Here is a 25,059-nt window from a genome sequence, read left to right on the forward strand (position 1 = left end):
TACAAATTTGACACCATCAGCTCAGGATTAAACACAGACTGTGAATGGCTCGCCAACTACAAAAGCAGTTTCTCCTCCCTTGGTGTTCACATATCAACTGCTAGAAGAGGGCCTCATCCTCCCTGATTGAACTAACTTTGTTATCCCTAGCCTGATTCTTGCTTGCATATTTATAACTGCCTCTGGAAATTTCCACTACATGCATCTGACAAAGTGGGTATTCACCCATGAAAGCTTATGCTCCAACACATCTGTAAGTCTATAAGGTGCCACAAGACTCTTTGCCATTAATTTTATTTATCACTTCCAGTGAATTAAGACTTAGTTAAAGAAAGAATAAGAACATTAGAACTGCCATAGTGGGTCAGACCAGTGGTCCATCTAGCTCAAGATCCTGTCTCAGACAGTGGCCAATACCAGAGCTTCAGGGGGAGTGCAGAGAACAGGGCAGTTTTGGAAAGATCTTATCCCTTTCTTCCCCTCCAACTTTTGGAAGTCAGAAGTTTAGGGTTGTCCTGAGCATGGGGTTATAGTCTCTGACCATTTTGGCCAATAGCTATTGATGGATTTATCCTCCATGAACTTATCTTGTTTTTTTTTTTTAACGCAGTTATACTTTTGGCCATAACAACATCCCATGGCAATGACTTCAACAAGTTAATTGTGCATTGTCTGAAAAAATATTTCCTCAGGTTTATATTAAACCTGCTACCTATTAATTACATCAGGTGACCCCTGGTTTTTTATTGTCGAGGGAGGGAAGTAAATAACACTACTTTATTCACTTTCTCCACACCATTCATGATTTTATAGACCTCTATCACATCCCCCCTTAATTGTCTCTTTTCCAAGCTGAACAGCCATGCTCTTTTTAGTCTCTCCTTGTACAGAAGCCGTTCCATACCCTTGATCATCTTTGTTGCACGTCTCTGAACCTTTACAGTTCCACTATATTCTGTTTGAAATGAGATGACCAGAACTGGTCACAGTATTCAAGGTGTAGATGCACCATGGATTTATATAAGAACATAAAAATGGCCCTACTGGGTCAGACCAAAGGTTCATCTAGCCCAGTATCCTGTCTTCCGACAGTGGCCAGTGCCAGGTGCCCCAGAGGGAATGAACAGAACAGGGTATCATCAAGTGATCCATCCCCTGTCACTCATTCCCAGCTTCTGGCAAACAGAGGCTAGGGACAGCATTCCTGCCCTTCCTGGCTAATAGCCATTGATGGACCTATCCTCCATGAATTTGTCTAGTTCTTTTTTGAACCCTGTTATGGTCTTGGACATCACATCTTCTAGCAAGGAGTTCCACAGGTTGACTGTGTGTTGTGTGTGCATTATTTGTTTTAAACCTGCTGCCTAGTCATTTCATTTGATGACTCCTAGTTCTTGTGTTATGAGAAGTAGTAAACAACACTTTCTTATCTACTTTCTCTATACCAGTCATGATTTTATAGACCTCACTCATATCTCCCCTTAGCTGTCTCTTTTCCAAGCTGAAAAGTCCCAATCTTATTAATCTCTCCTCATACGGAAGCCGTTCCATACCACTAATAATTTTTGTTGCCCTTTTCTGAACCTTTTCCAATTCCAATACATCTTTTTTGAGATGGGGCGACCACATCTGCACACAGTATTCAAGCTGTGGTAGGGGAAATGAGGAGGAGATAGTTTGCAGGTTTATGTGTTTAGAGCAATGGGACTGAATACTGGCAGCATTTTCTATGGGCACTGGTGATTTTAGGCTATCTCACTCCTGAGGGGGACAGAGGCAGAGAACACAGATGCTGCCCAGGCTCGTATGCTGCTAGCTTGTGTATTGCAATGGTGCCTGCTGAAGTAATCACTGAGTGGCGTAGGAACAGAAGGTGTCCTACCATAGCAGAAGAAATAAGGCAGCCCTCCCCAGAAACCTTTCGCAGAGGATTGCAGAGTACCTCCATGAAAGTTTCATTGAGATGTCTACAGGATTTATGGAACATCCCGGTGCACATGAACAAACTGTTCCACATGGTCCCCTCCGCTTTTCATTCCCCTTTAGAGTTAGGCAGAGAACAAGTCTACCTCTCTTGGTTGTTTCAGTACTTTCTCTACTTTGGGGATTCCATCCTTGTAGTTTCAAAGCAAACTGCATACTCACTAGAGGTTCCTTCCTCTGTATGAGGCTTGCCCGTGCTCAACTGTTGGGACTTTTTGGACTGCAGTGAAGTCAGAAACATGTCCTGGCTCACTGTGCAGCTGGATCACCTGGTTGCCTGTCCCCCATAATACTCTTCCTCTTCCTCTCCCACCTCCTTACTGTTCATGCATGCACCTCTTTGTAAAAGCAGCAGGTCTGTTGTTCCACATTAGATGGATTGTTGGCCTCCCTGGCCTTCTGGTATGCCTGCTGCTGCTCGTTCGCTTTCATGCAGCACTTCTGCTAGCCCCTCTTGTAGCTGTTCTCCTGCATGCCACGAGCAGTCTGTCACAGATGTCCACTTTTCTATGTCTTGATTGGAGCTGTGCCTGCACAGCAGGGCCAGTCCACAACATTTTGGCAGCTGAGGCAGGGAGCTCAAATGATGCCCCCATGCCCCCTCACTTGGGCGAAAACTCTGAAAGGTCTCAATTCTGCCTTCTTCCAGTTCTACTCGTCCCATGCTACCTACCCCAATAAAGGAGACCTAACAACTTAAAATGCCTTGTTCAAAAATTTTAAGTAACGCTTAACTTTCAAATGCCTGAACAGCTAATGTAACTGTTCTTTTCTGCATAGTAAACACTGGCATTTTTATCTGTTTGAATAATCAAAGTGGTGCTTTCCATGCCTTCTTGGTTGCAAAGATTTTAACTGCTTCCTGAAGGTCCACAGTCTGGGCCAGCCCATGCTCTATTGAGATGGTTGCAAGGCCGACCAGCCTCTCCTGTGTCATTGTGGAGCATAGATATGTGTTTTATTAACTTCAGCTTGGAGAAGCTGCGTTCTCCACTGGCAACTGTTACAGGAAGTGTTAGAAGTATGCGCAGAGCAACAAAAGCATTTGGAAAGAAAGTGATCATATTATTTGTGCACATATATTCCAGAACAGCCTTTGGAGTTGATCCTGCTGAAATGTATCTTGAAAGGGCTTTCAGTTCATCACCTAAATCACTCGCATCAATATCCCGCATGTCAACATGTGTCAAACACTGTCTCTAGTGCCCAGCATTGCTGGTGTAGGTCTTCTTCAGATATAGTGAGGAGTTTTGGAATATCATACAACATCCCAAATATACTGCTGTGTTCCTTGAGCTGCATGAAACGTTCTTCAACTGACTGTATTGCACAATCTAGCACCTGTATTGCACAAAGCACCAACTTTGAATTGTTGTTTGGGGTCTCTAAGGGATTATCCCGTGTCTTGTAATCAAAATGTCGTCTTCTTCGGTGACTCTTGTATTCTTGAATGGGTGGGAAAATAGCTTCAGTGTGAAGTTCCTCTGCCAACTTCTGTGCACTCTTCAGAACGTTTTGAAATCCCTCGTCTGACCAGTAAGACTATAGGTATGACTTTGCTTTGTCCAGTTGTTCCATTGCTCCAGATATATCAAGGTCAACACCTTGGAGTCTCTTGCTTACAACATTTATTTCAAACAGTATGTCATGCCACAACACTAAGTCACACAGAAATTTGAAGTTATGTATGTTTCTGGTGATTCCATTTCCCTCTGCCACTGTTCTCCCATGAACAGTTCCTGTCATAGCATTATCCTCCATAATGGCAACTATGGCATCATCTGTCGTCCCAGTTTGGTGTTTGATAGGCTTTATCGCCTCCACTCGACTTTCCCATCGTGTGGCACTCAGTGGTTTCAGTGTCAGAGAGGATGTTCCCAGATGTTGCTTCAAAATTTGCCATTGATGAGTTGATGCAGACAAAAATACATAGATGCTTTGAATTACATTTAAAAAATTCAGCAGCCTCGCTCGAAGCTGACACTGCATCACTGACCACCCAGTTCAATGAATGAGAACTGCATGGGACAAAAAAAGCTCGAGGGTTTAACTCTTGGATCTGTGTCTGCTCTCCTCTGTTCTTGCCTCTCATGTTGGCACCATTATCGTAGCCCTGACCTCTCCTGTCAGCTATCGCAATTCCCGTATCTTCCAGCTTTTTAAGAAGCACATTTGTCATACCAGCTCCTGTAGCATCATCAATGTCAATAAATTCTAGAAAATGCTCTCTGACAGTCACCATTGCAGGGACATTGTCACTAGGTTCTGTTGTTGTTACAAAACGCACCATTAAAGTCGTTTGTTCTGTATGGCTGATGTCAGGTGTGCAGTCCAGAATAACCGAGTAATATCATGCTTTCTTCAGATCTGCCACAATCTTCTGTTTGACTTTTGTTGCCAGTAACTGTATGATTTCATTTTGAATTGTTTTTCTGAGGTAGTGGTGTGTGTACATTTCTTGGGTGGTGACTCTTAGATGCTCCTGGAGTACAGCACCAAACTCAGCCATCAGCTCCACATTTTTAAGGAAGTTTCCATACAGCTGATCTGAAGTGCCACACAGTGCTAGTTTTTGGGTAGCAAGCATTCTTACAATGGCAATGAGCCTTTTCAGAACATTTTGCCAGTAGAGAGAGACTGATGCAATCTTCTCTTGATGCTGATCATCTGTGGTGGCCTTTAACCTTATCTCAAGCTCTTTCCACCTATGGAATGCTCTCTGGTGATTTGCTGCCTTCTCATGGCATGCCAGATTTCTAGCCAGATTTTTCCAGTCGTTTGTTCCTGTAGAACCCAATGTGGCTGGAACATTAGACTGGAAGAGTTTGCAACAAAAACAGTATGCAGCATTCTGGGTTTTTGAGTACATAAGCCATGGCCTCTCCACTTTGTCACCATTGGGGATTTCACGCCAGTAATATGTTGGATGGAAACATCTATTTTCATTGTCTTTGGGGAACATGAACTTTTTCACTTGCTGTGGCCCATGCAGTACAAGGAAGTCCCTCAGGCTACTGTTCAAGTGGGTCCACAGTCCTGGATCATCTAGACTTAAGGAACTAAACTCAGCAGCAGCTGTTTCTTGCGCCTCCACCACACTCTTCTCTGATCTACACTTTTCTTCAGGAATGTGCAGGGTTCCATCTATTTGAGATGGAGATACGGATGCTGCAGTAACTGCCAGGTCACCTGCACTCTGACTAACTGGAAGATCAGGCATCTCCTCACCACTCACATCCTCACGGGGCCGGAAGGCTCACCATGAACATTTGTGTCTATGTATCTCAGGAGAGCTCCTTCCTCCTTAGATAGAAAAGCTTCCTTTGCTTTCTTTCTTTTTTCTGAATGCTGCCCCAGAGGGGCGTTTTCTTCTTTCACTCATGACTGCTGTTCTGTGCCAGCTATAGTGGCTCTCAAAACTCAATTGAAGGGGACAAATAAGCAGGCTGGTGGCAGGGCCTGAGTGAGAGAAGATATCAGCATCTTAAGGGCCTAACTGGCTCCTACTACTTCAGTTGACTGCCTGTTCTCCTCAAGTGGGTTCAGGGAAGCAGCAGGAAACAGGAAGCTCCCTGAGAAGCTGGTGTTAATCAGTCCAGGCTCCTGGGGTGCTAGAGAGGTACATAAGAGGCTCTTCCTCCTCCTCTCTCTCCCTGCGGCTCCTGCTGCTTTCTGTTATTCCCTCTCACCTTTTCTCCTGCCTGCCTGTTATGTCTCTTGTACCCTCCTTCCTCCAGCACAGCACTCCACCATCTCTGTGCATCTAGAGCAGAAAGAATACAGATGCACAGCAGCAGACACAATTTTCTACACTCTGAGTCCTAGTAGTGCCCCCCCAGTCTGGCACCTGAGGCGGCCGCCTCAGTTTGCCTCATGGTAAGGCAAGCCCTGCTGCACAGCCTCTACTCCCCACAGATCCAGGAGATCCAACACCTCCTGTGTGCTCCAGGAGCATGCCTGCAAGATGTAGCCGCCATGGTCAGCTGGACAGTTGCGCACAACAATGGAGAGCTGCTAGCTGGGCAACTGGGAAAAGGAATTTCAAAAATTCACAGGGCTTTAAAGGGGAGGAGCTCCTTCCTGTTCACCTGACTTCTGGGCAGTGGAGTTCACAGCAATGACCAGAGTGGTCACTGTAAGGCATTGGAGTTCCTGGACGCCAGTAACAGTCGATGTAAGAGACACAGTATCTACACTGACACTGTTGACCTAATTACATCGACCCTGATTCTACGCCGCTCAGGAAGGTGCACTTAAGTTGGTGTAGTGGGGCAGTTATATCGGCAGGAGCAAAATTTAAATGTAGACACATCCACACCTAGGTCAACGTGAGTTGCCTTCCATTGACCTAACTGTGTAGTGTAGACCAGGCCTCCAACTTCAGGCATGCGGCAGCAGCCTATCCCTGAGCAGAGCCCGAGTCAGATGACCCCCAGGCTCCCCAACCCTGCCAGAACTGCAGATCAGTCTGCACAACAGCAGTACCTAGCCAGGAACTGTCCTGCTGCCTTGCAGCATAACAGACACTCTAGTCTCCCAGCCTGCTCTTGATCTGGTTCTTGATCCTTCCTGAGCTCTATTACTGACCTGCTCCAGCCTTGGCCTTGCCCTGCTCTGACCTAGCTCTAGCCCTGTAACTAGCCTACTCCAGCCTTGCCTCCACCTTGACCATCGGAGACTCTAACCACTCATCCTTGACCTAAACCTGGACTTGAGCTATAGTACTGATTTGGCTTGTCTACGGACTCTGATATCAGTTCTGACTCCGGCCTGTCCCTGGACCCTGGTTCCAATGCTGCCCTCGGCCCAGTCCCAACCCTATGTCTGGCTTCAACCTCTGCTCCAACCACTAGGCATGACTCCTGTTACCCAGTGCTTAACATCCAGGCTCTGAGACCCAACCCTCTTCCCAGGTCTCAGAGCTTCAGGCTCCAGTCCAAGCAAGAATGTTTACACTGCTATTTAAATGTAAAAAGAAAAGGAGTACTTGTGGCACCTTAGAGACTAACCAATTTATTTGAGCATGAGCTTTCGTGAGCTACAGCTCACTTCTCTAAGGTGCCACAAGTACTCCTTTTCTTTTTGCGAATACAGACTAACACGGCTGTTACTCTGAAACCTATTTAAATGTAGACACATCCACGCCTGTAGAGGCAGTTGACCCTGGCTCTGAGACTTTCTTCTCACAGGTTTGTTTTGCTGTGTAGACCTACCCTCTGGCCACAAGGGCTAATGCTTGGCTATATACAGGGAAGTCACTAGTAGGAGTAGGGAGGTTATCTTACCTTTGTATTTGGCACTGGTGTGACTGCTGTTGGAATACTGTGTCCTGTTTTGGTATTCACTAATCAAGGATGTTGACTGTGACCTAGTGGTGCTTGGGGCAGCCCTCACTGGAAATGCCAAGGTCAAGGCAGGCTGCAAAAGGGAGAGCAGATACTCTCAAGACTGGTGGGTAACACTGAAGTTAAACTCCCCAACCAGTCACAAACTGCGCTTCTGATCCCCCACACTGGTTATCAAGAAGCAAAAAGAAGAAATCACACAGCCCCCTTTATTGCATTCTAGTCTCTGGCACCCAATCAGCACCTAGGTCCAGTACAGTGAGAAGTTGTTTTAAACTCTGCTAACATATACAAAATGTTCTTCTGACCCCAAAGGGTCAGCCAAGTCACCAGGTCAGTATAGGTTTGGATTTTACCCAAAATACCATGCTGCCAGCCAATCCTTTAGTGTCTAAAACTAAAGGTTTATTATAAAGAAAAAAGAACAAGAAGAAAGATGTTAAATGGTAAAACAGTCATATACATACAAAGACTTCAGAGTCCATATATCAGGTTCCTAGCAGTATCGGTGAATTTGCTGGCTTGAAAGTCCCTCTGGAACACATCCACAGCTTGGATGGGTCATTCAGTCCTTTGTTCAGAGTTTCAGTTTGTAGCAAAGTTCCTTCAGAGGTAAGAAGCAGGATTGAAGACAAAATGCAAAAGATGCAGCTGCCTTTTATAGTCTTTTGCCATGCGGCCTGTGCTTCCTTTGTTTCTAACACAAGCTGCCCAACACGTGGCTTGGAAGCCTTAGAGTTCTCTCCATAGGCATGCCCCTGCATGCCTTGCTGAGTCACAAGGTGTATCCCTTGCCTTCTCTCAATGGGTCAGTTGTATAGCTGATGGTCCTTAATGGGCCATCAAGCAGGCTAGGCAGTGCTGAAACTGTCTGGGGGTGTCACCCAGAAGCATAGCACAAGTTTTGAAATACAGACATACATACATATCTATAACCCATAATACAAAAGTGATACAAACATATAAACAAGATCATCCTATTTAGCAAACTATAGCATTTTCACAGATATCTTACACGGCATATCTGGCATAACTCATTGCAATTTTACCATATTGGTATTCATAATATCCTAAAGTGTCCCCCAGATTCCATACAGTGTCACACTGATAAATTGGAGAGGGTTCAGAGAAGAGTCACAAGAATGATTAAAGAAAGGACTTGAAAATATGCCTTTGTAGATACTGTACAGACTCAATCACAGTCTGTTTAGCTTAACATAGGGAAGGTTACGGGATAACTTGATCAGGTTTGTAAGTTCCTAAACAGGAAAAAAATATTTGATAATGGGATCTTCAGTCTAGCAGACAAAAGCATAACAACATTCAGTGGCTGGAAGTTGAAGTTAGACAACATTCAGACTTGAAATAAAGCATAAATATTAAACTGCGAGGATAATTAAACATTGATACCATTTACCCTGGGTTGTGGGGCCGTCCCCATCATTGTGCATTTTAAAATCAAGGTTGAATGTTTTTCTAAAAGATCCTCTGTTCTTCAAATAGGAATTATTTGGGGAAAGGTCTATGGCCTGCGTTATACAGGAGGTAAGACTAGGAGATGAGTGGTCCCTTCTGGTCTTGGAATCTATAAAAGCCATATTTGATTGTCAGTAATATTGAATCTTCATTCATATACAATTCTATACATCTGAAGCCTGGGAGCCTTTAATAAGTTTAGATTTATTTGGGTATTAAGGGTGCCTGAATAATATGAAGTTGCATGGACTCAGAAACTCAAGTCACTGCTAGTATATGATTGCATGGTTTTGTGTTTCTTTATTTTTTATTTTTTTGCTGGCTAGAAAATCATTTTTTCTTTTGTTTTGTGTAAGATGAGAGAGCCTGAGCAACACTTCTTGACCTGAAGCTGAGAATAAGTTGTGAAAACAGAATATTTTGACAAGCCTAGAATTTCAAATAAAATAGTATGTTATAATAAAAGTGTTTTTTGGGGGGAAGAGGGGTTTGAAGGAAGAGAAGTAAGACAGATGCTAAATGCAAAGGGTAAGGTACATAATTTATGTATGGTTTGTGCAAGAGGTTCCTGGCTGTGGCTGTTAACCCTGTCTGGCCACTCTCTGTACTGCTTGGAGGTCCCTGAGCTAAAACCGACTCAGAACTTGTTTTTTACACCTGGGAAAGGAAGTGGCAACTGACTTTGGGCTAAAGGAATACCAGGAAATCAAATTAATTAATCACCCAAAAGAACAAATATGGCAGCTGAGGATCTCTAAAATGCAGGGAAGTCTGTAACCCTAAATTGGCAGCTGGGGGAGGGCCTGAGTGGAATAGGAGCAGCTAAGTTTGGCGTTATGTTTGAGTATGCATCGTGTGTTAAAGAGCAAAAGAACTGGAGATGCTTGGAACTTAAATCACTTTTCTGTTGCAATATTTGAACTTAGATATAGAAAACTAAAGAGCCACTTTTACCATAATCCCTTTTTTGCTGTTATTGGCTCAGCTGTCTGGCCAGAAATTCTACACTTTATGGGTCAGATGTTATCTTTTACTGTCTCATACTAGACAGAATTTCAACAGCTTTGACTTCAGACTGTTGGACTTTTAAGAGCTATCCCTGTAGGTAAAAAGCCAACCATGGCAGGGATGTTGTGTAAAACTTTAACCAAGAGAGATTTCTACTTCTTTCTGGCTCTAGCCAGAAGAGGACTCACTATTTCTGATCTATGTTAAGTAAAACTTTTCATCTTCAAAGTGCTTTACAAATATTAACTAATTAGCCCTGGTTATGCTTTCTACGCTTAAATGTTCTTCCAACCTGAACTGCAGTTATTCCTGGTGGCAAGTGATTCAATGTTTCTGCAGCAGTGCTAAACGTACATACAGGGCCAACATTTCAGCAGATTAAAAAGCCTCCTTTTTGAAGATTCAACTTGCATATACAAAACATCCACCCAGAATTCAACTGCAGGCACAAATCTCAGAATGTGGATGTGTAGCAAAGAGGCATGGCCTGCCTTGGAGATTGAATCATAGACTTTAAGGTCCGAAGAGACCAATATGATCGTCTAGTCTGACCTCCTGCACAACCCAGGCCACAGAATCTCACGCACCCACTCCTGTAACAAACCCCTAACCTATGTCTGAGCACTGAAGTCCTCAAATTGTGGTTTAAAGACTTCAAGGTGCAGAGAATCGTCCAGCAAGTGACCTGTGCCCCACACTGCAGAGGAAGGTGAAAAACCACCAGGGCCTCTGCCAATCTGCCCTGGAGGAAAATTCCTTCCCGACCCAAATATGGCGATCAGCTAAACCCTGAGCATGTGGGCAAGACTGACACCCAGGAAATAATTCTCTGTAGTAACTCAGATCCCACCCCATCTAACATCTCATCACAGGCCATTGGGCATATCTACCGCTACTAGTCAAAGATCAATTAATTGCCCCAATTAGGCTATCCTATCATACCATCCCCTCCATAAACTTATCAAGCTTAGTCTTGAAGCCAGATATGTCTTTTTCCCCCACTGCTCCCCTTGGAAGGCTGTTCCAGAACTTCTCTCCTCTGAGGGTTAGAAACCTTCATCTAATTTCAAGTCTAAACTTCCTGCTGGCCAGTTTATATCCATTTGTTCTTGTGTCCACATTGGTACTGAGCTTAAATAATTCCTCTCCCTCCCTGGTATTTATCCCTCTGATATATTTATAGAGAGCAATCATATCTCTCTTCAGCCTTCTTTTGGTTAGGCTAAACAAGCCAAGCTCTTTGAGTCTCCTTTCATAAGACAGGTTTTCCATTCCTTGGATCATCCTAGCAGCCCTTCTCTGTACCTGTTCCAGTTTGAATTCATCCTTCTTAAACATAGGAGACCAGAAGCGCACACAATATTCCAGATGAGGTCTCACCAGTTCCTTGTATAACGGTACTAACACCTCCTTATCTCTACTGGAAATACCTCGCCTGATGCATCCCAAGACTGCATTAGCTTTTTTCACAGCCATATCACATTGGCGGCTCATAGTCATCCTGTGATCAACCAATACTCTGAGGTCCTTCTCCTCCTCTGTTACTTCCAAGTGATGTGTCCCCAGTTTATAACAAAAATTCTTGTTATTAATCCCTGAATGCATGACCTTGCACTTTTCACTGTTAAATTTCATCCTATTACTATTACTCCAGTTTACAAGGTCATCTAGATCTTCCTATATGATATCTCAGTCCTTCTCTGTATTGGCAATACCTCCCAGCTTTGTGTCATCTGCAAACTTTATGTGCCAAGGTCAGTAATAAAAAGATTAAATAAGATTGGTCCCAAAACCGATCCCTGAGGAACTCCACTAGTAACCTCCCTACAGCCTGACAGTTCACCTTTCAGTGTGACCTGTTGTAGTCTCCTCTTTAACCAGTTCCTTATCCACCTTTCAATTTTCATATTGATCCCCATATTTTTCAATTTAGCTAAATGACAGTGAAGGAGGGCCAGATGCCCCCTGGTGGGCAGAACAAGGAAGGCCATGCTCACCACACTGGAAGCAGTGGGGTGGGACAGGAACAGGAAGTATAAAAAGCAGGCCCTGTACTTGCTCAGTTGCGAGGCAGCTGCCAAAGGAGATGGACGCATTCTCCCCCCTTTTCAGGCCAAGGGGCCTGTGCTTGTCTGTCTACCACCAGAGCCAGGACGATAGATTGTACCTGGGTTCCTAACCCCTGGCCAGAACCCCCTAGACTGTTTGCTGGGTGCTTGCCCCTGCCTGAGAGCTGGAACCCAAGACTGTGTTTGGTACCCTGGCCCGCTGAGGGCTTGGGTTCCCAAGACTATACCTGAGGGTTGGGCTTTAGACTGTTTGGCGCGCTTGCCCTGCCTGAGGGGTTGGGTTCCTGAACCACTCACTGCTCTAACCTGCTGGAGGGATCGAGCATTGAGACTGCTAACTTCCCCATTATCTTAGACTGTCCTACAAGGGTGTGACAGCAAAGAGGTGTGGCCTCCCTCAGAGAGTGACAGTGAGGGAGGGCCACATGTCTACAAGGTACCAATCAGATGTAGGGTAAAATTTTCAAAAGAACCCAAGTGACTTAGGAGCTTATGAACCATTTTCAAAAGTGATTTAGACACTTGGCCAAAGTCCCATTGACTTTCAATGAGACTCAGGCTCTTAAGAGTCTGAGGGCTTGTCTACATTACCCACGGGATCGACGGCAGTGATCGATCCAGCAAGGGTCGATTTATCGTGTCTAGTCTACATGCAATAAATTGACCACTGAGCACTCTCCAGTTGACTCCAGTACTCCACCGGAGCAAGAGGTGCAGGCGGAGTCTACAGGGGAGCATCACCTGTCGACTCACCACAGTGAAGACACCTGTGAGTAGATCTAAATACAGTAACTCCTCACTTAATAAGAAAAGGAATACTTGCGGCACCTTAGAGACTAACAAATTTATTTGAGCATAAGCTTTCGTGAGCTACAGCTCACTTCATCGGATGCATTCAGTGGAAAATACAGTGGGGAGATTTATATACACAGAGAACATGAAACAATGTTGTAGTTATGTTCCTGAAAAATGCAACTTTAAGCAAAATGATGTTAAGCGAATCCAGTTTCCCCATAAGAATTAATGTAAATAGGGGGGGTTAGGTTCCAGGGGAAAAAAATTGTTTGCCAGACAAAGGACTATATTATATATATATGTGTGTGTGTGTATATATGTGTGTATATGTGTATACACACACAGTATAAGTTTTAAACAAACAATTTAATACTGTACACAGCGATGAGGATTGTGAAGCTTGGTTGAGGCGGTGAAGTCAGAGTGTGGGATATTTCCCAGGGAATGCCTTATTGCTAAATGATGAACTAGCAATTGGCTGAGCCCTCAAGGGTTAACTCGTTCTTAATGTAGCCTCACACTGTGCAAGGCAGTACTAATGGAGGGAGAGGAGACAGCATGGCAGACAGAGACACAAACCGTGTGTCTGTGAGAGGGAGAGAGATGCACATTTCCCCTTTAAGTACGCTGACCCCACTCTTAAGTACACTGCCTTGTTAAGTTAATCAGCAAGCTGAGACCACAGCTGCTTCCAGGAAGCTCCCTCGTCCTGAGCCCTGTCGTGTGTGTCCCCCCTGCTCTATGGAAGATGGGGTAAGCGGGGTGCAGGAGCAGGGGGGAGGGAGACACCCTGACATTAGCCCTCCTCCGGTACTATCACCACCCGTGACTTGCATGTTATGCCTCTGCTAATGCAAGCTAAAATTGCGTTTGCTTTTTTTGCAACGACATCGCATTGCTGACTCATGTTGACGTTATGATCTACCACAACTCCCAGATCCTTCTCAGCAATGCTGCTGCCAAGCCAGTTTTCCCCCATTCTGTATTTGTGCACAGCAAGCAGGATGCTCGGGGAGCAGCTTCAAGGCAGAGGGCAGAAGCAGCACATGGCAGTGGGGGGAGGGACAGCAATTGATAGCCTGCTGGGCAGCTGCTGCAAAGGGAACTTAGGGGAGCAGGGAGCTGATGGGGGGCTGCCGGTCCACCCTGGTTCAAAGCCCCCACCAGCTAGCTGCAACGGGCTGCTCTTCCTGCAAGCAGTGGACAAAGCAGGTGGCTGCCAAACAACATTATAAAGGAGCATTGCACAACTTTAAACGAGCATGTTCCCTAATAGATCAGCAACATAACAACGAAACAGCGTTAACTGGGATGACTTTAAGTAAGGAAAGGAGTACTTGTGGCACCTTAGAGACTAACAAATTTATTTGAGCATAAGCTTTCGTTTTTCCACTGCATGCATCCAATGACGTGAGCTGTAGCTCACGAAAGCTTATGCTCACATAAATTTGTTAGTCTCTAAGGTGCCACAAACGCTCCTTTTCTTTTTGCGGATACAGACTAACACGGCTGCTACTCTGAAACCTTTAAGTAAAGAGTTACTGTACATCGATTTCAGCTATGTTATTCACGTAGCTGAAGTTGTGTAACTTAGATCAATCCTCCCCCCACCCCACCACCACCCCAGTGTAGATGAGGCCTAAATCACTTTTGAAATTGGGCCTTGAACTGCTAAGTCATTTTGGTGCTTTTGAAAGTTTTAATTGCCCAGCCTTTCTGAAAATTTACCACACATAACATATCTTCCTGGTAGTTGTATCAAAGGCCTTTCAGAGCTATGTACAGTACCAGGCAGAATCTGACATATGGAGCTTTTCCTATCCTTACTCCACTGCCCTCGAGTAAACATTTTTGCTTTAAATAGCATATATCGATTAATGCAGACACTTTAACTGTGTTCAAAACCCACTTTTGGGAATGGGCATATAGGATTTTAAGACTGGAGGCATTCAGATTACTCCATCCCCTGCATGAAAGCAGGACAAAGTATACCTAGACCAGCCCTATTACGTGCTTGTGCAACCTGTTCTTAAAAATCTCCAGTGACGGGGATTCCACAGCCTCCCTGGGTAACCTGTTCCAGTGCTTGACTATCCTTATAGTTAAAAAGTTTTTCCTAATATCTAATCAAAATCTCCCATACTGCAGCCTAACCTGAATACTCTTTGTCCTACCCTCAGTGGACAAGGAAATCGAGTGATCATTGTCCTCTTTATAACAGCCCTTAATATATGACTGTTATCAGGTCTCCCCTTAGTCTGTTTTTCTCAAGATTAAATATACCCAGGTCTTTCAGTGTTTCCTCATGGGTAATGTTTTCTCGACCTTTTGTTTTTATTGCTCTCCTCTGGACTCTCTCTAATATGTACACATCTTTCTTAAAGTGTGGTGCCCCAAAATGGACACAGGACTCCAGCTGAGGCCTAACCAGTGCTGAACAGAGCAGAATTCACCTGCGCCTTACATATGACAGCTCTGTTAATACATTCCAGAACTATATTAGCATTTTTTGCAGTTGCTTCATACTGTGTAGTAATTTCATCGAGACCACATTTCCCTGCTTTACTTATGAGAATGTCCTGTGGGGCTGTGTCAAAAGCCTGGCTGAGACCAAGACACATCACGTCTGCTTTTTCCCTATCCACTAGGCCAGTAACCCTGTCAAAGAGGGAAATTAGGTTGGTCTGGCATGATCTGCTCTTGACAAATCTATGTTGGCAGTTACTTATCACCCTATCATCTACTAGGTGCTTACAAATGGATTGTTTTAATCATTTGTTCCAGTATCTTTCCAATGTCAAAATTAGACGAACTGGTCTATAAATCCCCAGGTCCTCTTTTTTCCACCCATTTGTAAAGATAGATAAAATGTTTGCCCTTCTCCAGTCTTCTGAGGCCTCACCCGCACCGTCCTCCATGGGTTCTTGAACATAACTGCTAATGGTTCTGAAATGTTCAGCTAGATCCTTAAATACTCTAGAATCATAGGGTTAGAAGGGACCGCAAAGAAGGGACTTGCCAAGGTGGAAGATCTGTTGTGTTTAAACCATCCAAGGCAGATGGCTATCAAGCCTCTCTTTGAAAACCTCCAGTGAAGGAGCTTCCATAACCTCCTGAGGCAGTCTGTTCCATTGTCCCAGTGTTCTCACAGTTAGGAAGTTTTTCCTGAGATTTAATCTAAATCTCCTATGCTGTAGTTTGAACCCATTGCCTCTTGTCCTGCTCTCTGTGGCAAAAGAGAACAATTTTTCTCCATCTTTTTTATGGCAGCCTTTCAAATATCTGAAAACAATTTATTATATCCCCCTTAATCTCCTCTTTTCTGAACTAAACATAGCCAGTTCCTTCAGCCTTTGTTCATATGGCTGCATTCCATCCCTTTGATCATCTTTGTCACTCGCCTCCGGATCCTTTCTATACACTGGTGACCAAAACTGGACACAGTACTCCAGCTGAGGCCTAACCAGCGCTGAATAGAGCGGTACTATCACCACCCGTGACTTGCATGTTATGCCTCTGCTAATGCAAGCTAAAATTGCGTTTGCTTTTTTTGCAACGACATCGCATTGCTGACTCATGTTGACGTTATGATCTACCACAACTCCCAGATCCTTCTCAGCAATGCTGCTGCCAAGCCAGTTTTCCCCCATTCTGTATTTGTGCAACTGTGATGCACAGGCCCTGATGACTTATATAATTTATCTAAGGCTTTGTCTACACTGGAAACTGAATGACAAAACTTTTGTCGTTCAGAGGTGTGAAAAAAACACACCCCCAAATGACAAAGTTTTGCCGCACAAAATCACCAGTGTGAACAGCGCTTTTTCAGCAGGAGAGCTCTCCTGCCAACAAAGCTACTGCTTCTCGTTGGAGTTGGAAGTTTTTTGTCGGCAGGAGAGCTCTCTCCTGCTGACAAACAGCGACTATACTGCACACCTTTTACCAGCATGGCTGTAGCGGCACAGCTGTGTCACTAAAAGGTGTGTGGTGTAGACATAGCTTAAGTATTCTTTAAGCTCGTCTTTCCCTATTTTAGCCCGAGTTCCTTCCCCTTTGTTGTTAATATTAATTGTGTTAAAGCATTTGCTGTTCTTTCTATTAATGGACAAAAAAGAAGTGAAAGAAAGTTTCTTTCATGACACAGCCTCCACAGAACCCCAGTGTAAATATTATATGTCTAACTACGTGGCCACAGAAACATTTTTGACAGTATTTGGCTGTTAAAGGTTGTGTGCACATATACCAAGTGGCCTACATTTCATACACTGGTGTATGAATACTCCATGGCCTCTAGCAGTTTCTCTATCCATCTACTGGAACAGTCACAGAACCAACTTCTCTTTCTTCTGCATGTTTGTTTGCATAGAGTAGTTGTAAATAGTTTGTAAGCAGTTTGGATAGATATACTGTAGACTTGAGTCTTAGTTGGATTTTTTCCCCTCATTCTCATTAATTTTTTGTTGGTTTTGTGTTATCTCAGGCCTTGCCCAAGATGATGGACCTGTGTAGGAAAACAGGGTTTAAGGGGTGTTCTCCTTGCCCTACTGTTTCCCCTTTCAGCTGGGCATGAAAAGTACCTTTTAGTTCTCATTTCTCAGGCATTTAGCATAGGGCTCTGATGTATGCAAGGCCTTGCCCAAGATGACCATAAAACTCCCCTCTGGAACTTGCTCCTGCAAGAGACTGTAGTGGCACATGAGTCTGGGTGACCTTCTCCTAAAGTGTTCACCCCATGTACAAACAGTGTGGCTGCTGAGCCTCCATCAGTTCCAAAACCTGGTCCAAAATCCCAGTCCTGTTGCAAGCACTTCTCGAACCACTGAAGGATCAGTTATCCATTACCTATCAGATCTGTTTGTCCAAAGCACTAGGAGTCCACATTCTTCGAAGGCAATGGGGAAGGAGATGCTGAATGACTTGGAACTGTCGGTGCTGATGAACCCTGACTACTCCCCCTTTGGATCCATTGGATTGGTTCCTCCAAAATCTCCTCTGAAACAGTTATCCCCTCAGCATTGTGCAGATGAGCTCTTAGTGCTGAAGGAAGTTTGTTTCAAGGCTAGACTGGTGCCATCTTCTGATCTGTGGAGCCCATGGAACTGAGCTCAGTATTGTGGCCTTGGATCCAAGATAAGTAGGTCAATCCCATTCTGCTGCAGCTCCTGATGAGGAGGAACTTAGTTCAATCAAAGAAAAATACTTGCAGCTTTGTGTCCCCTTGGACGCCTCTCAGAGTTTAAATCTTATCTAGGTTTTCTTCGTGTAGATACTAAACAGCTTGGGACTACTTCTTCGAGTGCGCTCCCTGTGGGTGCTCCACTTCAAGTATCGGTGTGTCCTGGTGCTGTTGACCAGAGGTTTACAGTAGCAGTGTCCACCCAGGTTGCGCTTGTGCAGGAGGTTTCTTGCGGTACCGCATGTAGCACACGCACAACCCAAGTTCCTTCTCAACCGTGCTCGGCTAAAGATGCAGCTCTGGGGCAGTGTTAGCGCTCTTCCCTAAAACCATTAGAAAAATATTTCAAATAGCTGGTTAGTCAGATAGAAAGTTATAGTTAGTGTTAGTTTTATTCTAATGAAAATTTTGGTTTTATTTCTTTAGCTACCTCCCCACGGGGTGGGTTAGCCATTAAGATGCCTGGCTCCCCAGGCTTCAAACACTGCGGCTCCTGCTACAGAGCTATGTCCATTTCAAACAGACACTCATTGTGCGTACGCTATCTGGATGAGATGCATATCCCCCAAAAATGTGCCCACTGCATCAATTTGAAAGCCAGAGCCCTACATGACCAGGATCTCAGGCTAAAAATTATTTTAATGGAGAAATCGCTACAACCCAACTCGGACAAGCAGACTGCCTCTCCAGGCACTCCTCCAACTGAAAAAGGAGACGTACGCTCTAAAAGACCAAAAAAGAGGGCTCAGACTTCTCCTCAGAGAGCACCGCAAAAACAACGGCAGTCTCCTGCCAGGTCACTACCCCCGATGCCGACATATGCTCAGGTGAGCACCTACAATGTTCTGGGGACCTCCAGCATCGCTGAAGCCCGAGCGAAGGAGATGAAATTGAGGCACAGACAAAGACATGCCTCCTCCATGGCACCGAATTCACCCGTAAGGGACTCTGCACCGAGTGTCACATCAGACACCATGCCTCTGCTGCCGGTACTGACAATGCAGTCGGCACCAGTGGGGAAAACCAAGTTGGCACTGACCAAAGAGTCACAGCATTGATCGGCACCGACGCTGGCGAGAGTGGAACTGACAGTCCAGACATTGGCACTGACACAGTCTCTGCTGCACCCGAGATACTTGATGATATCGTCGGCACTGCATTCCCTGATACTCAGTACTGAGGGCTCCCCTTCAGGCCATAGAGGAGATCACGATATTGACATTTTTCTAGCAAAGATTATGATGAGATGCAGAAACAAAGCACCTTCTCATCACACCATTCCTCACCGAAAGCACATCGACCATCTTGGAGCCTTATGGGGCCAAGATACCTCCAGATGGCTCAACCATGGTGCAGACCGCCATGGATGTACACTTCAATGGCCTTCCCAATACAATGGGCATCTTACCGGGCCTCACACTAAAGGCCTCACACAGCGCATGGAGGCAAACTGAAGTCTCACTCTGCGTCTCTCACACCGCAACCCACGGAGGCTCAGGACATAGGGGATGACATGGAAACAGGCGCAGACCAGGAAACTGCATCTCCTGCACACAATTCCTCCTCCTCCGCAGATGAGGCTATTATACCTCCACCACCAACTTTGGCAGATGATTTCAAGCAGTTTCAATAACTCTTTAAACGGGTTTCTCACAGCCAGGACATCCCGTTAGAGGAAGTGCAGACAAACCAGCACAAGCTGGTACAAATACTACAATCATCATCTACCTCCAAGATCACTCTTCCTATCAATTATGCCATCTTGGAACCAGCGGAGACAGTCTGGCAGACACCGGCCTCAATTCCGTCAATGTGCAAAAGGGTGGATAGAAAGTATTATGTCCCTTCCAAAGGGGCAGACTCTCTCTTTGCACATCTGCCCCCCAACTCCTTAGTGGTCGATACTGCAAACCAGCATGGCAAGCAAACCCAGTTCAAATCGACACCACAGGAGAAAGAACACAAGAGACTCAACCTGTTTGGGCGTAAAGTTTATTCTTCAGACACCCTACAATTGAGAATCGCCAATGATTCTGCATTGTTGGCAAAATATGACTATGATAACTACAGAAAACTTAGCTCTTTCACAGCAGAGCTCCCCGAGGAGAAACAGTCACAATTTCAAGCCATCATCAATTAGGTTCAACTCATAGCCAAAGCAGCCCTACAAGTGTCTCTAGACATCGTGGACACGGCAGCCAGGGCCACGGCCATAGTGATGCGCCAGGCATCCTGGCTACAGGCCTCGGGCATACCTAGGGAACTGCAAACACAGATAGAAGACTTACCTTTTGATCAAGAAAATCTGTTGCACTAAAATAGCTTGAGCCCTTTCTGGAGGGATACACCCAATGAATAAGGATGGGAAACTCTACTTCCACTACTCAACCTTTCATTGTAGAGTCCCACAAGACCACTTCTCTCTCTGGTTCTATTCCATATATATATGCTGCCATTAGGACAGACAACATGGACTCCAGTTCCAGCAACATGTAGATAACATATCAGCACATTCAACCATACCACTACCACTGACATGGCCCAGTGCTTGACAAGATCAGCTAATGGATGAAGAACAGCTGTTTGAAGCTGAACCTGAGCAAGACAGAGGTGATGCTGGTGGTCTGATGCATTTTGAAGAGTTTACGACCATTGTGCAATTTCTTTTGGTTGAATTTCTTTTGGTTGAAGCCACACATCCATAATTGGTCAGTTCAGTCCATAATTTATCAGTGCTCCTGGATTCCTCATTGATGCTAAGCTCTCACATAGCAGCATATGCAAGTAATGCTTTTTACTTCTTCTGTCGGCTAGGAGACTCCATCCTGTCCTGGAAGATGACATCAGTTATTCATGCCTTTGTCACCTCCCATCTGAACTACAGCAATGCAGTATACCTGGGCATTAAACCTTCCCTGCTGAGGAAATGCCAACTAGCATAGAACACTGCAGAGCATCTCCTCAGCAACACTGGCTACTGCACACACATCACACCTGTCCTCCACTGTCTATGCTGGCTTCCCATAGAATATTGAATCAAGTTTAAAGTCTAAATTCTTATCATCAAGGCACTCAATGGCCAGGGCCCAGAGTATCTAAAAGATTGCCTAAAGTTCCAAGGTACAGACCATGGTCAACAACTCTGCTTCTCTGGCACTATGGAACATTCTACAATATAGGTAAAGCTCATCCATGCAGAAGACAGATGTTTCTCAGGGGCTGACTCAAGACTATGAAATTAATCTCTCACCAGGAACTAAGGATCATCACAACTTCACCATTTTTTGCTCCAAGTGCCAGGTGTGTTTCTTTGACCTTACCTTCTCTAACAAACACATAGAAATATGTATATTTAAAAAACAAAAAACCCCCATCAAAACAAAAAATTCCACTGTACACCCATGTCCCCCTTATAAGAGAATGAGAAAACAATACCTGACAGATATTAATCACATTGCTTCATGGATGACTGTGAGGCGCGCAGATACCATAGTGATGAGCACATTATAAGGACTTACACAGAATATAAGAAGCAGAGGACCCAGTGAGACAGTCCTAGGGGTGCCCTTCTTGTACTTCATCCCCTGATAAAGCTGTCTTGACTGCTCCCTTGTTTCCTCTAAGTGACATCAGAATCTTTTCAAAATTTGGTGGGTAGAAGAGCTACAGTTGTTGATATTTCTGTAGTATCTTTGCCCAGAGAGTCTCACAAAAATAGAAATCCTGGAATTCCCGGTTAAAAAAACAAACAAACCACAACCCTTCCCTCTGCTCCTGACAGGTATAATAATATCATAGGCAATAACCTGAGTTGAAAGGGTGCGGTTCATTACAAGTGGTCACTCAAACCTTAAGTGTTTTACCAGGTGAGAGCCTTCCATACACATACTTGTTTGCTACATATTAGAACAACCAGGGGCTAAAATTCTGCTTCAAAGTGGGCAAGGACATGCAGTGTGTATCATGTCTTTCTGATACATAGAAGGAAAGTGCTCCTTTACACCTTTCCTCCATTTCCTCTCATCCCCATAGGGCTGAGGGGGATTCAACAGGTCTGAGCCTGTGCATGACAGACCTAGTTCTTGGAACTTCTGTGCCCGTGTAAAGATTATCCATTCAGTCTTTGTCCTTCCCTGAGTTAAGATCTGTCATCCCAGCAGGATGGTGTATTTGGACCTCAAGTCATTTTACTTGACAGCATAACTGCTAGGTTTTTAGGTCAGGATGTCCTTAGTGCTTGTCTCAGGAGAACAAGGGAGCCTTCCTAGACTCCATCCACCAGGAAATATTATGCGGTAATACAGAAAACTTGTTTAAAAGTTTTGCTCAAGGTAGAAGCGTTTATTTGCTATCATCCCAATTTCAGTTACCTTAGACTTTCTTCTATCTCTCTGTTGTGGTCAAAGGTATTGTTGACAACTGCAAAGGTTTATTTTAGTCTACTATGTCCCTGCAAAACAGACGCCTCTTGATGCAGTAATTTTTAAAGGGGTTCACAGATGTGTACCCTCCCATTAAGAAACTACTCATTCTTTGGATTTGAGTTTGATGTTAAACTAGTTAATGGAAATGCTCTTTGAGCCCTTGGGAGCTTTCTCCTTGTATCATCTCTTACTGAAGGAATCATTCCTGGTGGTGATTTCCTCCTCATCAAAGTTCCAGGTCTGGCTGGCCAATTCTATCCTTTTCCACAATGTTAAACAGTATTTAGGTCTCAACTCCAATAGCTAACCACACTTGTGTCTTGAGTCTCATATCATATAAGTTAACATCACTATATGTGCTTTTCCCAAAGACCCAGAGCCATGCTGGGGAGTGAGGTGGCACAACCTGAATGTCAAAACAGTAGTTGGACAGAATAGTGACTCTTGTTCACATACTGAATGGACTCCCCTCTATTACACAGCCCAAAATTAAATAGGTTTAGGACATGGAGAGGAACTGAGGGTCAAATAGATGGGGCAAAGAATTTAAACCAATCAGTCAATAGAGTGCAGGGCCCAATGGACATCTACATGCCCCCTAACTTTTTGTCTGTTACTCAAACCTGGTTACATAGCCAGGCATGCAACACCTACTGTGCGGCTCTATGAAGGCAATATAATAAATGGCCAGTTGTCAGAATGGAGAGAGGTAAATAGTGGTGTCCCCCAGGGGTCTGTTCTGGGACCAGTCCTATTCAACATATTCATAAATGATTTGGAAAAAGGGGTAAATAGTGAGGTGGTAAAATTTGCAGATGATACAAAATTACTAAAGATAGTTAAGACTGAGGCAGACTGTGAAGAACTACAAAAGGATCTTTCAGAACTGGGTGACTGGGCAACAAAATGACAGATGAAATTTAATGTTGATAAATGCAAAGTAACGCACATTGGAAAGCATAATCCCAACTATACATATAAAATGATGGGGTTACCTGTTACCACTCAAGAAAGAGATCTTGGAGTCATTGTGGATAGTTCTCTGAAAACATCCACTCAATGTACAGCGGCAATCAAAAAAGCTAACAGAATGCTGGGAATAATTAAGAAAGGGATAGATAATAGGACAGAAAATATCATGTTGCCTCTTTATAAATCCATGGTATGCCCACATCTTGAATACTGTGTGCAGATGTGGTCGCCCCGTCTCAAAAAAGATATATTGGAATTGGAAAAGGTTCAGAAAAGGGCAACAGAAATGACTAGGGGTATGGAACGGCTTCCGTATGAGGAGAGATTAGTAAGACTGGGACTTTTCAGCTTGGAAAAGACACGGCTAAGGGGAGATATGAGTGAGGTCTATAAAATCATGACAGGTGTAGAGAAAGTAGATAAGGAAGTGTTGTTTACTACTTCTCATAACACAAGAACTAGGGGTCACCAAAGGAAATTAATAGACTGCGGGTTTAAAACAAATAATGCACACACAACACACAATCAACCTGTGGAACTCCTTGCCAGAGGATGTTTGATGTCCAAGACCATAACAGGGTTGAAAAAAGAATTAGATAAATTCATGGAGGATAGGTCCATCAATGGCTATTAGCTAGGGTGGGCAGGAATGGTGTCCCTAGCCTCTGTTTGCCAGAAGCTGGGAATGAGTGACAGGGGATGGATCACTTGATGATTACCTGTTCTGTTCATTCCCTCTGGGGCATCTGGCACTGGCCACTGTCAGAAGACAGGATACTGACCTAGATGGACCTTTGATCTGACCCAGTAGGGCCATTCTTATGTTCTTATGTTCTATTTTGAGAACAAAAGGTACTGACAGTAAATAACTCCGTTTTCCTCAACTCTTCAGTCTTACTCATAATTGCAAATGGAAGAACAAATAAATTCTCTCCTTTTCTTTGTGCAATAGAGTTCAAAGCTACCCACATAGCCAAGAAGTTTGAAGAGTCTCAGCAAAATATTGAAACTGGGGATCAAAAAAGAGCACCAGCTGCTGACTTGACAGTCAAAGGAACCAACTTTGAAGTTCAACCAAAGTTAATAGCCAACAAATCATCTCAGACTCACCCCATAAAGTCAAAAATCTCCCACCAGATGCAAAAAATCCGGAACTACAATGTTAAACATTGATTTCTTTGACAGTAAGTTTAGCTCTGTACAAACTCTGAGTACTGTAGTGGACTGCCCCTGCCCTAAAGACCTTATAGTCTAAATAGAGCAGACAGCCAGAGGGTGGGGGAAGGGGTAGAACTCACTAGCAGAATAAACAAGGTGATGGCAGCAAATGTGGGGTTAGTTCCACAGTTTAATTTTTATTGTTTATTTGTTCACTCACTTATTTTGGGTGGGTTTACTTAGGAGGAGTTAGCTAAATGGAAACAGAAGGGAAGTGAGGGGGGCAGGGCAGGGTAGAAGAGTATAAGAGAGGCAAGTGTGAAATGAAGCTCAGGTGAAGGAGCTGTTGGGGAGAGGAGGGAGAGGGTTGGACAGCCAATCAGCACATAAATGAGTAAGTACAATTAAAAGTGTGGATGGTTCTCTGAATGTCCAGAGGTCCTTGTTTTGGCATCTTCAGTCCCTTTGACTCCTCTCTGCACATCTCCTCCAGGGCACAGGGAAAGGGGTGGCACACCACTTGGGTACTAGTGCCCCCAAAGTGGGGTGTCTCCCCTACACAGTTCTGGGTTCAGAAAGGTGCTGAGGGAGGAATAGCTCCAGCTAGACCCTATTTTATTTGTTTGGCTTTATTAAATGTCAGTTTATCCACC

At 44.3% G+C, this 25,059-nt stretch overlaps 1 protein-coding gene across 1 annotated transcript in view; it reads left to right on the forward strand.

Annotated features, from left to right (window-relative positions):
- The window catches only part of CCDC57 (coiled-coil domain containing 57), a 132,150-nt gene extending 107,523 nt beyond the window's left edge, over positions 1 to 24,627 (forward strand). Inside the window, exon 18 of the mRNA XM_077833623.1 lies at positions 24,201 to 24,627. Coding sequence (XP_077689749.1) covers positions 24,201 to 24,421 — 221 coding nt within the window. The 3' untranslated portion in view covers positions 24,422 to 24,627. The remainder of the gene's footprint in view (positions 1 to 24,200) is intronic.
- The last annotated feature ends 432 nt before the right edge of the window (positions 24,628 to 25,059 follow it).

The sequence above is a fragment of the Eretmochelys imbricata genome, chromosome 14 (assembly GCF_965152235.1).
Source record: "Eretmochelys imbricata isolate rEreImb1 chromosome 14, rEreImb1.hap1, whole genome shotgun sequence".
Lineage (NCBI taxonomy): Eukaryota > Metazoa > Chordata > Testudines > Cheloniidae > Eretmochelys > Eretmochelys imbricata.